The sequence below is a fragment of the Myotis myotis genome, unplaced genomic scaffold, assembly GCF_014108235.1.
Source record: "Myotis myotis isolate mMyoMyo1 unplaced genomic scaffold, mMyoMyo1.p scaffold_m19_p_3, whole genome shotgun sequence".
Lineage (NCBI taxonomy): Eukaryota > Metazoa > Chordata > Mammalia > Chiroptera > Vespertilionidae > Myotis > Myotis myotis.
The window spans coordinates 137532562-137549081 of NW_023416335.1; the positions used below are offsets into that span (position 1 = coordinate 137532562).

The following is a 16520-nucleotide window of genomic DNA, read 5'->3' on the forward strand; positions in this document are numbered from 1 at the left end:
GCTCCTAGGTTTTGAAAATAAAGCATGAGATTTAAACATTGAATGAGGCAGTGAGGATCACTCTCTGAAACTCAGAAAACGCAATAGCTATGGCTCTCTAAGGATCTCTAGAAATAAGATCAGGTTCCCGCAGAATCAGGGAAGTCTTCCAGAGGTCAGTGGAACCAGACACCCCAGTACTCAAAGGACAGAGATAAACATGTTGTCTTTATCGTTAAGAATCAGGTTATTGAGAAGTTGTCTTCTAAGAAACAAAAAGTAGATACAAACACTAGACATCTGTGAGACATGGGTGAGCTCTATTTCCAAAGCCCAGACAGCACTGAAAGTAATAATTGGGTCAATAACTAAAAATAACATTATTCAAGGCTGTTGTAGGCAATTTACCAATTAACTGATACTATACAATAACCCTATGAAGTAGGTATTATTATTTCCGTATACTTATACTTCATTAAGAATGATTTAAAATTAAAACCTGCCATTATGTAAATTATCTATTTATTCTCCCTTTGAAGACCTCAGGTAACACACCTTCTATGCTGAAGCTACTCGCATGTTTAAATTCTTCCGAATCATCGTATTTCGATGCTTTGACAGTAAAATCCGTGAGTGTGATGAAAACGCCTTTCTTGCTGTATAACTCAAATGCACTGTAACCAGGAATCCACAGGCCCTGGTGGTGGAAAAATGTGGCTCTCCGCTGAAATGCTGAATTCTCCTGCCACAGCTTCAAACTAAGAGTGTTATCGTTGTGGACATAGAGAAAGTAGTTTGGCCTTTCAGCAGATTCCAAGGACACAAGTGCTGGTGCTGAAAGACATAGAGCAGTGTGTGTGACAAGCCCCGGGTTCTCTGGAGAAAGCAGATGATCAACACTGGCATTACAAAATGTACTAATAAAGTTGACAAAAACAAAACTGCAAAATTGCCCTGCATTATTAATGCCATTTTTAAATATTTCAGAAATGAGTTCTAAGATATCTAAAGAAAAAAATAGTATTTTAATGCACTGAATAACAGTGACAACTTTTATGAGTATTTGATAAGTTCTACTTTTTAAATAATTTATCATATCTTGGGGAGGGGGGGAGATATATCAATTTTGGACCCCAGAATGTAGAATATCATACAAGTAATTAAATGATTAATTGGACACATATTTGTACTTGTAAACTTTAACATTTTCAAATGCATGAAATCTACAAATGGCTTCATTGACTAATAAAAAAAGAATAAGAAAATAGAGAAACAGATCAATTTAGGCATGTCATTGTGTTTCAATATCACTGGGTTCTTAATGAGCAAATGTTCTTTCAAGTTATATGACTGCATTAAGAAAAAATTAGATCAACATTATGGTCTATTCCTAGTAGATGATTAAATTGCTAATGAACAACTACAAAGCATTTGAGAAGTATAATCCTTTTTTTATATAGACTTTAAAAGTTTCCCTTATATTTTCAAAACCCATAATATAAACATGCTTTTAAATTAATATTTTAGGTTTAATTTTTAGACCTTAATATTTTTAGGCAACTTACTGAATGGGAGAAGATATTTGCCAATTATATATTTGATAAGAGGTCTTAATTTAAACCCATTAGGATTTTTCTATTAAAAACATGTTATTGTAAATTGTACAATTCAAAACTCTCTCTAAAAGTCAATATATCTTTCCAAAGACTTTTGTTGTGTCCTAAAACTTTCAATCCCTTTATTGAGCCTGAAAGTTGCAAATAATAATAAAAGAAATCTTTTTAAGAGAAAAATATGTACATTAGGTGTTTTCAAAGATTTAAAAAAATTAAGGAGCTCTTTTTATTAAAAAAAAAAAGGCAATTTATACTAATTGGAGAATCAGGAGATTTCTCAGAATAGGTGAAATTTAAGTTGGATTTATTCATTCAATAAACATTTCCTAAGCTTATAAATACATGATGCATGTCTGGTATAGTAACAATTTGGCCTGGGCCTCACAGATCAGAAGAGGACAATAACTACCAGACAGGTTCCAGCAGATACACCCAGTGTAGATCAGTAAATGTGGGGGCCGGGCCGGCACCAAGACACACAAGGGCACGTGAGGCTAACAAATGGTCCCAATGACTCTCTCTGCTCTGATTTATGTTCTTACTATTTAACAACTTTGATATCAAATCACATTTTTTTTCTTTTCCTTTAACATTAAAATATTTCAGACGTTAGTTATGAGTGGACTGTTTTTAAAAAATTTCTAATTAAGTTCAGTGATTGATACTATAAAAATTTAAGCTGTGCTTTATTTAGGACACAAAAAACTCAAACAATTATAGTTCTAACATATATATATATATATATATATATATATATATATATATATATATATCTCAACAGATAAACAAAAGAAATTATTTTATATACAAAAGAGGTAGGTGGTTTATGTACCAGCATCTTATTTTATATTCTCTGGGACACCTAGAAAAAGTGCCATAAACATATTAGATCCCAAATTAATATTTAGTGTGAATAAATAATTGAAAAAATGTAAATAGAAAACTAAAATCATATTTTCAATTGGAAATTATACTTACATGATGCCTTCTCTTTGAAAAGACCTGGAGTGATCATAAAAATAAAAAATAAATCACTTTGAGTTCCAACTCTTGACAAAGGGAAAATGCTTCTACTGGTTATATTGGCCCCCAAAACAAGGCCACTCTGCCCATAACTTGCCAGCATATATGGACCTTCTCCAAGCCCTATTTAAATACAAGTAAGAGAATTATACATTGGCATAGAATTTTTACATTTTAAGTTATCATTTCAATGGGATAAATTTTAATAACAAAAGCTACTCCAAAACTTACTGCACATTTAAACATTAGTCACTAATAAAATAGCTGAACTCTTTACAAAAATATATACTATAATTATTTGGAATATATATATATATATATATATATATATATATAGTTATGTAATTTAGAATATATATACATATGGATATATATATTTCTGCACCTCAAATTTTCCCACTTATGTGAAGAACTTTGTCTAGTTAACCTTCTACTCTAATATTCCATGATTCTAATCTACTCTCAATAAGCAGAAATTTATTTATCCATCAATAGCCAGGTATTCTGATAGTCTTCTAAAAATAATTTCTCCCTAATAGGTTACATTGCATGATAACAGAATTCACAGACGTGATATATAATATTTTGCTGTTCTAGGAATTATTGAATTTCACCAGTGAGGCATATCTACAAAAAAGAAAATAATGAAGAAAATAGATCCAGAGACATGGAAGCATGAGGACGGTGGTAGAGAGATTAACCAAAGAACTTATCTGTATATATGCATAACCCATGAACACAGACAATAGGGCAGTAGGCCTTGGGGGGAGGGAGTTGTGTGGAGGGGGTCAATGGAAAGAGAAAAGGGGGACATCTTAATACTTTCAACAATAAAGATATTTTTAAAAAAATGAAGATGAAGCTCAACAGAGAAATCAAAGATCTTTTTATTTAATGCTATCATTTTCCATACCCTTAAATAGTTCCATATAAAATAGAAAATATTTGCTGTAGTTTGTATAGAACCAAACCTGAAGCTCGATCTGAAAAATTTTTCTGCAAATTTAATCTTATAAACAGAAGAATATATATTGTAAATAAGTTTGCTAATATTTAAAAATATAAATGAGTTAGATTTTATGATAATAAGAACAAATTAACTTCATCCCAATCCTATGTGAAGTTTATTCTGAATCATCAAAATTAAGTTAAAAATTATCAGCAGTATACCTTTTACAGACATATGTGTATTTTATGTTATAAGTTATGTAAAATGCTAATATATATGTAGCATGTGGTATCAAAAAAGATTAATCTGGTTACTCTCATCACATTTCACTTTCATTCTATTCTCTAATTTTTAATCTCAAGGACAATTTTCCTTTCCCAGCCTACTGTTAAGATGGAGGGAAGAAAATATTTAAAGAAATCCAAGGACAAGGCTGTTTCCCTTTCAGAATGAAGACCAGTCCTGAGAGAAGAAAAGAAAATCATTGGATTAGAGGTCGAAATCTTTCAAGTAGAAAGGAGAGCAAGAATCAAAATTTTCACCATTAGGACCAGGAGAAGAGGCAGGGTCTCATAGAATAAGTTATCTTCAAGCGTTGTCCCCTCCGCTGACTCATCAGCTGGGACACCTTGCCTTTGAACTGCTGGGGACACTTATAAGCCATGAGGAAAAGAGCTTTCTAAGGGAATTGACACGTTGGGCAGAGAGGAGACTTGAAAGAACTTTGCCCCCACACCAAGACAGAGCTGAGCAGGGACAGTGGAGAATTTCTGAGCAGTGCACACCCCCTGCTGTTACAATGTACAGTGTTTCTCTATGAGCCCAAGTCAATAAGAACCAAAGAAAACTAAATCTTTAGTCTGCACCACCTACTGAATTGTTTTCTAGGAAAGACAAGAACAACATAAACTTCCAAGATGTGATATCCTTCAATTTATAAATATGTCAATTTGTACAAATACAGGGGCAGGTAAAAGTAGGTTACCAATAATAAAAGATAGATAGATAGATAGATAGATAGATAGATAGATAGATAGATAGATAGATAGATAATAGATAGATAGATGATAGATAAATACAAGAACAAATTCTGTGTTTCAAGTACTCACAACTGCAAACCTACTTTTGCCCACCCCTCTATGTAAATAATGTACAAATGAGTAGATAAATATGTATATTATAATGAGATACAATTCAAAATGAAGAAGACATATACAACTACAACTTAAGGGTTTGAAGACCCTCATGGATATTCAACGTAAGAATAGGGGAAAGGCCCAGCCAGTATGCCTCAATGTTTGAGCATGGACCCATGAACCAGAAGATCACGGTTCAATTCCCCATCAGGGCACATACCCAGGTTGCAGGCTCGATCCCCAGTAGGGGGTGTGCAGGAGGCAGCTGATGGATGATTCTCTCTCATCATTGATGGTTCTATCTCTTTCTCCCTCTCTCCCTTCCTCTCTGAAATCAATAAAAATATATATATTTTTTAAATGAATAGAAAAAAGGAAATAGACAAATGAACAAAATCTCTGCCCTACTGCACAAGTCCCTTGCTACAGCAGTCTGAAGAGGTAACTGCCACCTGAGAAATCCTTTGGTATAAAAATCAAACGCTCCTGAGTTGACTCTCAGTTGATTGATATCTTGTGTCTGGATTGATTTCATGCATTTCACCAACAATTGAGAGACACAAGTCATTGACTTCATCATTAATTTTCTGCAGGAAGAAGAATAATTTCACCACCTACCAAAAGCAATCATTTCCTGCAGTGATTTTTAAACATAGTATTAAGCATATCCTATCAAGAAAACACTGAACACAAAGTGTGTACAACAGTTTTTTAGCGGAGTTGTGAAGTCCTTGCTCATTTATGGCAATAACAATAAAATATTTATATTTTAGTAAATGCCATAAAATAAACATGAAGATAGTATATACAGTCTTGTGGGGGATGCAGGAAGAGACTGAACAAAAATCCTGCACCTATGGATGCGGACAGTGGGGGGTGGGGGGGGTGGGGGCAGAGGGTAGGGTGAGAAATGGGTGGAGGGGAGCTATGGGGGGAAAAAGAGGAACAACTGTAATAATCTGAACAATAAAGATTTAATTTAAAAAAAAGATTATTAAAATAATTTCAGCTGTAACCTCTTAATTCGTCTGCCTGTTTAAAAAATTTTCCTGTAACAGAACCACAATTATTTATTTCTGCATGTCTTAAATAATAATTAAGAATTTTAATAAGATAGTGTTCATGGTGTGATAAGTAAATAGAGAAGTATGTCAGCTATGAATACCCAAAGAAGAGTAGGCAAATTTACAATAGCTCTGAAATCATTTGGGATGAAAAAAATTAAGAATAATCATTTTAAATTATTTTTCTGTACTGCTATCAACAATATTATATTCCCATCAGGCATCCATTCTATCGCATTGTTTTCACAAACTCTTACTCTCTGATACAGATCGATTCTTTTCCCTGTTACTTTAATCATGGAGAATAGACTCCCCTTTCACTTCACTGAGTCCATCGGTGTCTCATGAAGGCCAAGTGCCTCATGTTCACCCTCTGAATATGACCAATATTATTAAAAATGAAACTAAAAGAACGGGTTTGAAGAATGTGTAACACATTAGAGGAAAGAACCATCAGTAGACGCGCACAGACTTGTCGACAGAAAGGAAAAATGTACGAAGTAAGAAGAGGCAGAAGGTCAATTCTCAGAAAATTCTGCTTCTGGATGCAAGGCCTCCGGAAGGAACATGAGAAAGTACAAGGCACAGGTGGAGGCTTTCACAGCAGGACTGCGCGAGGCAGGAATGCCTAAGTGAAGAAGCTATTGGAGTGTTTTCTTTTGTCTTTTTTTTTATTGGGGTGACACTGGTTAATAAGATTATATAGGTTTCAGGTGTACATTCCTATGGTACATGATCTTCATATTGCATTGTGTGCCAACCACCCAAAGTCAAATCATCTTCTATCAAATATGTATATATACCCTTTGCCACCCCACTTTCTTCCCTCTGGTAACCATCATACTGCTGTCTGTGGAGTGTTTTCTTTAATCGGTATCTGTGTACATTGTGCAGAGTGTATGATAACAACGTGTGGTGATCATTCTTAGACTGGGATGTGTTAACCAGACACTAGGCAGTGTAGCATGGAGGTCCAGCTCCTTGGTTCTGAACTCAGATTGCTTACAAATCCCAGTTTACCACATTTTGGCTAAGTGACTTTGGCCAAATTATTTACCCCTCTGTTCTTCACAACATAATAAAAGTTTGCATAATGTTCATTTTTATACCTAATGGTAAAAGGTATACATGTAGTCTATGTCTCTCTTTCATTTTACCAAGTATTTTAACAAAAATACTTAGAAATTTAGATAAATTTTAGAAGGCAAAGGCTTTTATTGAATTACAAACCAAATTATGAACTACTCATACTTTGTTCCAGCAAAGTTGTCTAAAAACTTTTAATCTGAAGATACATTAAATACAATACTATAGTGATATTCTTTAACTGTCACATACCTTCATTGAAATAGTCACAATCATGTGCTAAAAGAAAAAAGAGAAGAAATATTAACCTCTATAGGTACCTGACCACTTACCTAAATGAGTGCAAGATATTGCCATGTGTTTATCAATGACCAAGCAAAAGAACATTGAAGTGACATCATTATAAAGTCTTCAGCAGACTAACCATCTGCACAAGTACATAATAAGTTTAGAGTCAAATTTAAAAGCAATTCAAAATGATGTTTTAAAAAATATGTTTCTTATAATCAGAACAGAGAAACTTCATAGCCATCAGAGGAATAGAGGAAAACACCTTACCTGAGGACGGCATATAAATAAATTATAGTTCACATGTTGAAGTGACAACAGTCAAACACAGAACAGAAAACATTATCTCAAATGTTTCTGTTTGTAAATGCTTTAGCTACACTAAAATCTATCTGCATTGTCAAAGAAATATACAATTTAGTCATCTTAAAGCTATTCTATTTCCATGAGTTCTATGGTATTAGTTCTATGAGAAGACAATTAATATGATCTCCTTATGATGTTCCCACCTGATGATGATGTTCTAAGTGGGATACTCACCACAAACAGTAGAGGACCTCCAGTGAACCGGTACCCCTTCCTGACAACACTTATACGCATACGCTGCTACGCTTGTGCATAAGCACTCACAGTCCCCACCGAGATTACAGTTACAAGTGTCTTCATGGCAATTTTTGGCAAAAGAAGTAACATCAATCTGAAAAATGAGGTAAAAATCAATCAATTTCAGTAGCTACTAACTATAATTGAGGAAAATTCTAAGGAAAAACTAACTGGTAAATTTATAAAATTTGATATTATCAGCTTATCACTGGCACCTAGAGAGTCCTCAATATCTCAAACCTCTATAGTGCTCACAGGAGAAAGAAATTGATTAGGCAAATGTAAGATCAAAGAACTAGCAAAACATGTAATGGGATTAACATACCAATATAATTTCAACATATGCACATGGCATTTAAAAAGTTCTGTTACCCATGGTACTTTTACTTGACTTTTATGGATATCTTAAGCAATTACATTTCTAAATAAGTTGCATTCCATCTTGTGATACACTTCTAAAACCATTTTAAATGTGCTCCTAGAAATACTTTTAAACTATACTAGGGGTTGAGGAAGAGCATGCTTATTTGCAATATTCTCTGAAGAAAAACAAATGCAGCGTAGATCAAACTTTTATGGCTGTGATGATGTATGCAAAGAAATGCTTCATAAACGAGTAGAGATTCCTGCAAATGTATGCTGTTAAATAAGATTGTGTGGGAAGAGAGTAAATCAACTAAATGCATAACTTTTACAGAAAAAGCAAACTACCAAATTTGTCTTCCTAACCATGGTAGCTAAACTTTTTGTCTCAATGTTATAAATGCAACAGTACCCATTCAAATGTGAAGATTAGTAAAGTATTCATTTACCACATTGCGACAAGGAGCAAAAACATCGCTGTACAAAATGGAGCATTCTTTCTTGGCATAAGGAAATTTGTTCTGATGTGCCTCACAGGGTTTAAATAATTCATGTGCGTTTTCACACTGCGGAAAATGTTAAGGAAGAAAAGGAAGTTGTTAGGGGTGATCTGTGAAGCAGAAACCAGAGTAACCAATGCTGACTGCATCCATGACAAACACAGCTAATATATCCTCATTCTGCCAGACAGGCTGTACCTAAAGCACAGAGCTCAGCCAGCACAATGTTCATAGCATGCATTATTTTTTAAAACAACCAAACATACTGTTAAAATCATAGGAGTGTTTGGGTGGGGCAGGGGAGGTAAGAGATCAACCGAAGGACGTATATGCATGCATATAAGCATAACCAATGGACACAAGACACTGGGGGGTTGCGGTGAGGGCATGTGCTGGGGGGTAGGGGAGGCCGGGGGAAGGTCAATGGGGAAAGAAAAAAAAAAAAGGAGACATATGTACTACTACCTGTAATACTTTAAACAATAAAATAAAATTAAAAATAAAATCATAGGACTATTAAAGACAGTAGAGGTAAATAATTTTCCAATTGTCTTAAATGCGGCATTTAAATGATTAAGATCATTACATGCGCAAAGGATCCTCTTCCCTTTAATTTTCACCTCTTTCATTGCTGTCGCATGCCATCCTCTGAGGAGTTAGTTTACATGCTCGTGTCAGCAGGCGCACCGCCCATATACTCAGCAATGTGTCTCAGCCTCTTCTGATCTACATCCCTGACACCGCCCCGGGCAAGGCCATCTATGGTCTCCTCATTGCTAAATATAAAGGCAGTATCGCAGTCTTCGTCTCACTTGACCTTTTTTGCTACCTTTGATTCTGTTTATTACTTTGCCCTTTTTAAATGTCTCTCCTCATTTGATTTTGGTGGCACCATTTTCTGGGGGGTTTCCTCATTGGCTGCTACTTCCCATTCTCCTTCACCCTTCCTTCTTTGAACACCTTGACCTTCAAACTCCTCTTTTCCACACTCTATTCACTTGTCATGGCTTCAACACCCTGAATATACTTGTAACTGCCAAATCTGTTTCCAGCCCGGATCTCTTTACTGAATCTAAAAACTGGGCATCTTCACAAAAATATCTCTGTCACTTCCCTCTCACCGTATCCTAACCTACTTATCTCTGCACCATTGTCCTGTGCTCACCGTCCCCTACCACCCACTCTCCACTCTGTCCTGCCTCGGGGAAGAGTACCCACATCTATCCAATAAGCCACAAAGACAGAAGACTACTTTCTTGAATTCTCCAGATTCATCCTTCCTAATATAATCTTTTGTAATATTTGTCTAATACACAAATAATTTAACCTCCTTCAGCCTCAGTTTCTCCATTTATAACATGAAGACAATGCCAATTACATTGCTTGGTTGTCACAAGAATTATATGAAAAGACAAATGTTAAAGCTTTGTCCAATGTGAGTTACTACACGAATATTACATAAAAATAGTATTACCCAAATAAATGTTCCCATAAGAATAAAATTATTTAGTTCTAAGATATATTTTCAACTTACCTGCCCTAATGCCCAGCTATCTCCAAACACCTGGGCATTTCTCACTTCTATGTTATTAGATGTGGTCATGTCATTTGAAGTACATTTGTCAAAGTTTCCACATAAGCCTGATATTTTGTTCTAAAATAAAAGAAAATTACTAAAAAATATTCTATACTCACTTTGACATTTAAGGACACATAGTAACTAAAATATTTTAAATATTTAAGATAGACATTTTAAGAATTTCTTCAATAACCATTTACAATGTGGTATGAAACTCCTCCTTTTTGAAACATTGTAAATGAGAGAGAGAGAGAGAGAGAGAGAGAGAGAGAGAGAGAGAGAGAGAGAGAGAGAGAACGCAAAGGTGGAGATTTATTGAAGGACAAGTGCAGACTCCCACGAGGGGAGGGGGAAAGGGTCCCCTCAGCTAATTATATTTAACAATTATTTTTAAATTCTCAAAAATGTTCTACCATCCCCCAAATTTTTATCTTTCCACACTTACCAATGTTTTAGCATTGATGAAACCAATAAAACAAGTAACTTGAAAAAGAATAATACAAACATTACATTTGTGTGTATTCATATTTACATAAAATTTTAATGATGAAAGCCCCACCTCCTGATATGTTTAAGGTTTTGTAACACTATAAATGTTGAAACAACAAAATAATTTATTTTTCTCCCTATTAGACTGAAAAGCCAAAACATTAAAAATATAAGAAAAAATTAACTTTAATATTCCTATATCATGCCATCAAGAGATACAATGACTAAAATCTAAATTTTACCTAATTTTATAAAAATCATTATGGGTTGTGAAATTATTATTGAAAGTACCATATGGATTATTGACATCAACAATACCCATTGCATTTTCTCAAATAATGTGTAAAATTTTACTCTGAGGAAAAGGAGATGGACTAAGAATACAGGGAAGAAATTTTCATAAACCATGGAAATCCTCCTTAAAATTTTAAAACTAAGCAAACTGAGCTTTCTTGGTGTGCTGAAGGGTGGACTATAGCCCTTTATTAGTGATGAAGCAGACTGTCCGTGTCTTCGGCAAGGCTGGCAATAACCCTAGGATTGCAGCTGCCAGGCCACTGCTGACCACATTGTCTCTGCTCTCAGAAGCCACTACATTTATCCGAAGACTGGACAATCCACCATTTGGGGCAGGGCAGGGGGAGATGCAGAAAACTAAATGGTTAATTTGTTTCCAAAAAGTAGGGAAAGGAAGATACATGATGAAAAATGGCAGAGGAAAATAGTTAAAGACATATGACCATTATGAAATTATGTCAACTTCATTAAAGAAATGCAAGAAACCAGCAAACACCAAGAAATAGATTTGGGGGCTTTCTCTCACCTAGGAAAAAGAAAATGACTTCAATATACAATCATATCTTAAATTTACAACATATTAAAATATTTTAAAATATATATATTTTTATAGTTTTAGGAGGATATGCTTACCATTTTTTCTTTATTTACCACAAATCATATCCATGTCTCAATTTCAATTTCAGATAAACTGAATTCTTATAAATACATCAATATATCAAAACACAACAATATATAAATTTAAACTACTTAATAACATTTTAAATATTTAAAATAATAAACATTTAATAATGTTTAATAAAATATGTAATAGAAGACAATGTTTAAAACAACTTAAATATAATTACCAAAATGGTAAGCATCCAAGATTGAATATTAAATCATGAATGGATAAAACAAACTAGTACATCTCTACAACAGAATACTACTCAGTAGACTAAAGGAACAAACTATTAATTCATTCAACAATATGAATGAATCTTAAATGTATTTTGCCAAATCAAAGAAGCCAGACCCAAAAGACTACAGATTGCATGATTTCATTTATATTATATTATATCCGGAAAAAGCAAAACTCTAGAAATGGAAAATAGATCAGTGGTTGCCAAAGCTTAGGGAATAGAGGTAGGAGTTGGCAGTAAAGAGCCAACCTGGGAGAAATTTTGGAGTTGATGGATTTGCTTTATATAAGACTATGGTGGTAGATATATAACCCCAGGTGTTTGTTAAAATCTGTACAATTGTAAATCATAAGAGTAGTTTTTTCTTTTACTTTTGAAAAATAAGTTAGCTATATATAAATTTAAAAATAGATCCAGAATATAGAGGGAAAGATGGAGTGCAGATTGTAACTAATGAATCAAACTGTATTACAAACATATCACAAAACCATGCTGAAGAGGGTGGGAAGAAAGAAGCTGACCTAAGTAGTTTTGGAAAACTGAATATTGTAAGGTTAAAGACAAAAAGAACTGTATACAACAATATACTTTAGTTGGTAAAGTGGTTCTTCACTGAAATATGAGTTAGTAATTCTGAAAATATAACCCATTTCTTTAAAAAAGACATTAATCATTTTATTTCCACAAAACATTAAAAGGTGCATGTAATTTCATATTTTGCATCTCATTTGGATTGACCTACCAAGTAGGTTGACCTACCTTCCACTGTGGTCCAATTTTGATATGAATGGTTGTCTTTTTATCCCAAAGAATAGTGATATCTTTGTCTGGAAAGTATACCACCATGTAATAACCTGCCTTCCAAAGCTGGTATGTAGGTTCATTTTCCAGAAAAAAACCTGATCGTTTCTTTAGAAATAATAATAATGATTTTAAAAAAGTAAATTCATTGTTCTCAAAATGTAAACATTAAATTACTATTTACTAATAAGTATATATACTAGTATTTTTGCTCAGCCCTTCTTTCTGAATTCTATAGTAAAAGACAAAACAAATGCATAAAGTAGGAAACACATAAAATTGGTTATGAGACACAAACTGCTGAATGGGCTCAACGTGGATAAATGAGCCAAAAGGGAAAGGTATTTCAGTTATAGAAAAAAGCATGACCAAGAGCATGGACATAGGATAAATTAAGACAATATACCAACTGACTCAGAAATTCTATATTGACGATGAATAAATATGACTGAGTGCTAAAAATATATTACTTTACCTACAAACATACATAATTGGAAAATAAAAGCATAAAGTGTGTGTATGTATATGTACACACACACACACACACACACACACACACACAAATATGAAAGAGTGAGAAAGAGAAAATGGGGACTGAGGAAGGCTTCTTGCAAGGGGTGGATTACGAACTGATCTGTAAGAGGCCATACATAGAAATTACAGAGGGCCAGAAATGAGAATGCAGAAAGAAATTATTCCAAGCCAAAGGAATCACCTGAATAGGGACTTAGAGGCAGGGAAGTTCAAGATTTGGCCAGGACTAAGGAGAGCACCAAAGGGCAGGGGTCCTCAAACTTTTTAAACAGGGGGCCAGTTCACTGTCCCTCAGACCGTTGGAGGGCCAGACTATAGTTTAAAAAAAAAACTCTGAACAAATTCCTATGCACACTGCACATATCTTATTTGAAGTAAAAACAAAACAAAATGGGAACAAATACAATATTTGTATTTGCATGTGGCCCGAGGGCCGTAGTTTGAGGACCCCTGGTAGAGCATGGATTCTGGGACAAGCGTAGCCTGAGACCCTTTGCAGCCTCATTACCCATAAGGACAAGGACTGTTATTCCATGGATAAATTGTACTGCATAGAGGTTTTTGAAGAGGAAAGTGACATATCATATTTGTATATTAAAAGAAAATAAGTTTTATGTTAGGAAGGATAACAGTAGGAAGAAACTAGAGATGGAACACATTGGGAAAATTTAGTGCCCTTAGCCTCTGCAGAGGTTCTCAACCTGTGGGTCGCTAACAATGAAAATACATCCTGCATATCAGATATTTACATTACGATTCATAACAGTAGCAAAATTACAGTTATGAAGTAGCAATGAAAATAATTTTATGGTTGGGGGTCACCACATGAGGAACTAACTGTATCAAAGGGTCGCGGCATTCGGAAGGTTGAGAACCACTGCGAGTCTAGTAAGAATATACAGTGATCTTTATGAACAGGGTCTAGTCCCTATAAAAGATTACATTGAATCTGACATTGAAAATAACTCATCTAATAATTTCAAAATTACATGGTTACATCAAATTAAGTAAGACAACTATTTCCAGAGCAAAATAAAAATCATGAAGGAGATATGCAATCTTTTGGTTATTTATTATTCTCACCGCCAAGTAATAACAAAAGCATACTTTAGAAATACTACACCATTGTAAACACTTATAAATATTCCATAGGACAGATTAAATAAACTTAATCATATCCATAAGAGTTTTCAGTCTCTTAGATGAAATTCATACTTACAAGTGTTCAGTGTATTGGATATAACAGTAGATACTGTGTAACCTACATATTGTTAATGGATTTTACCTAACCTCATTTCTTTCTACTCCCAAGTGCCAAGCTGAAGTTAGGGGCAAGGCCCTGGGTGCCTCTGAGGATCTGAACTCAACCTGGGAGTATCCTTGTGCCCAAGTGAGAAAGGCATCAATATATATAAAAGCTTAAGTGACCAAACAACTGAATGACCGGTTGACTGGACGCTATGATGCACACTGACCACCAGGGGGCAGACGCTCAATGCAGGAGCTACCCCCTGGTGGCCAGTGCACTCCCACAGTGGGAGCGCCACTCAGCTGACCGATGGATGCCAGATACTGGGCTCATGGCTGGCAAGTGCAGCTACAGAGGCACAAGCCTCTCTCCATGGCAGTGCTACCTAGTGGTGGTGGCAAGCGCAGCGGGGCCAGGATGAGTGGGAGTGACACAGCGCCTGGCTCGGGCTCAGGCTCCTCCCAGGCCACCTGCCGCTTCGCCACTACTACACCCCTCAGGGGATCCCAGATTTCGAGAGGGCTCAGGCCAAGCTGAGGGACCCCACCAATGCACGAATCCATGCACCAGGCCTCTTGATGAATAATAAAAGGAAAAAATACCATGATAGGTCAAGGGAAAACTACAAGAGAAAGGAAAACATGTTCCTGTTTTGACAATGGGCCCGCATTTTCATTTTTCATTAGGCTCATAAAATGTGTAGCCTGCCCTGGCCCCTAGTCAATCTCTGCCATAAACCTATTTCTATTGTTTTGATTATACTTTTCAGTACCTTTCTGCTATCTGATTTGTTTTCAGTTTTAGTATCTGTCTTCCCCTCAGTTGATTGTCAGCTCCTTGAAAAATGTACTTTGTCAACTCATGGCAGTATCTTCAGCTTCTAGATCAAGCCCTGATTCATTAATTTTTAGCACCTTCCTGTATTGGCCTGTTCATGGGTCTCACCTTCCAGCCTGATCAGCAACAAGTAAAGCATCTAATGGGGCTTATGGCTCCATTTCAATCATGAGTACGCTTCCGAAAATTTTCCTATTAAAGTTCTTTGACTGACTGACATATCATTAGAACATAAAATGAATTTTTGGATAAGGCAACTTATTAGACTTCCTTCAGGTTGGTTCTGCATTAATTATCCTGATGTAAAAGTACATCTTCTCTATTTGCCTGCAGGACAGTTTTTATTAGACAGGACAGGTTACTACCCCACAACAATCGTCTCTGATCAAAAGGAGATGCATATTCCTTTTGTTTCAGATCAGGAAGGAAGAATGCTTCTCATCAGAGAGCATGGTATTATGAATTGCCCAAAATAGAGAACTCCACTTTAGGTGAGAATCACAGCATTTTACACTAACTCTAGTGAAGTTATAAATGTAAAGAATTAACCCTGGCTGGTGTGGCTCACTTGGTTGAAGCATTGTCCTGTATGCCAAAAGGTGGTAGGTTCCATCCTCGGACGGGGAAAGTATGAGGAGCAACCGATTGATGTTTCTCTCTCCCCATCTCTTTCTTTCTTGCTCTCTCTAAGGTCAATTAGAAAGTAAAAATAAAAATAAAATGAATGTGAAGAATTACAACTTTTAAAGTACAGGTTAAATTTATAAAAAGTTTATATCTTACATCTATAATAATAAAAGGGTAATATGCTAATTAACCAGACGTCCTTCCAGGCATCATTCTAGACAAAGTCGGGGCTGGAGGGAAGCCAGCCTGGGTCCTAGGTGCCTGCAGGTGTCCAGAGGGAAGCCAGCCTGGGTCCCAGGTGCCAGAGGGAAGCTGGTGCCGGCAGCCAGGAGAAGGAAGGCCTACTCTTGCACAAATTTCGTGCATCAGGCCTCTAGTTTTTAATAAAAGTAGAAATGAGCATTTATTGGGGAATAAAAAGAGGTTTATTTTCTTTGGCTAGATGAGCAATTCATTTGCCTTAAAGTAAATGGTACTTATTTTTACTTTTGATGTTCAAGAACTATATTAGTGGGTGATTTTTTATGGTCAAATTATCTTTATGACCTTTCCTCATCACCTGCCTATGGGTGAAAATTGGATTTGAAAATTACACAGT

At 35.3% G+C, this 16520-nt stretch overlaps 1 protein-coding gene across 2 annotated transcripts in view; it reads right to left on the reverse strand.

Moving 5' to 3' along the window:
- The window catches only part of OTOGL (otogelin like), a 146311-nt gene that overhangs the window by 52911 nt on the left and 76880 nt on the right, over positions 1 to 16520 (reverse strand). For both annotated transcript variants that reach the window (XM_036300001.1, XM_036300000.1), the window contains 7 exons: positions 12634 to 12783; positions 10142 to 10261; positions 8557 to 8673; positions 7682 to 7838; positions 7106 to 7132; positions 2574 to 2741; positions 535 to 813 (listed from right to left, as the gene is read on the reverse strand). In XM_036300001.1, the coding sequence (XP_036155894.1) occupies positions 535 to 813; positions 2574 to 2741; positions 7106 to 7132; positions 7682 to 7838; positions 8557 to 8673; positions 10142 to 10261; positions 12634 to 12783 (1018 nt within the window). The remainder of the gene's footprint in view (positions 1 to 534; positions 814 to 2573; positions 2742 to 7105; positions 7133 to 7681; positions 7839 to 8556; positions 8674 to 10141; positions 10262 to 12633; positions 12784 to 16520) is intronic.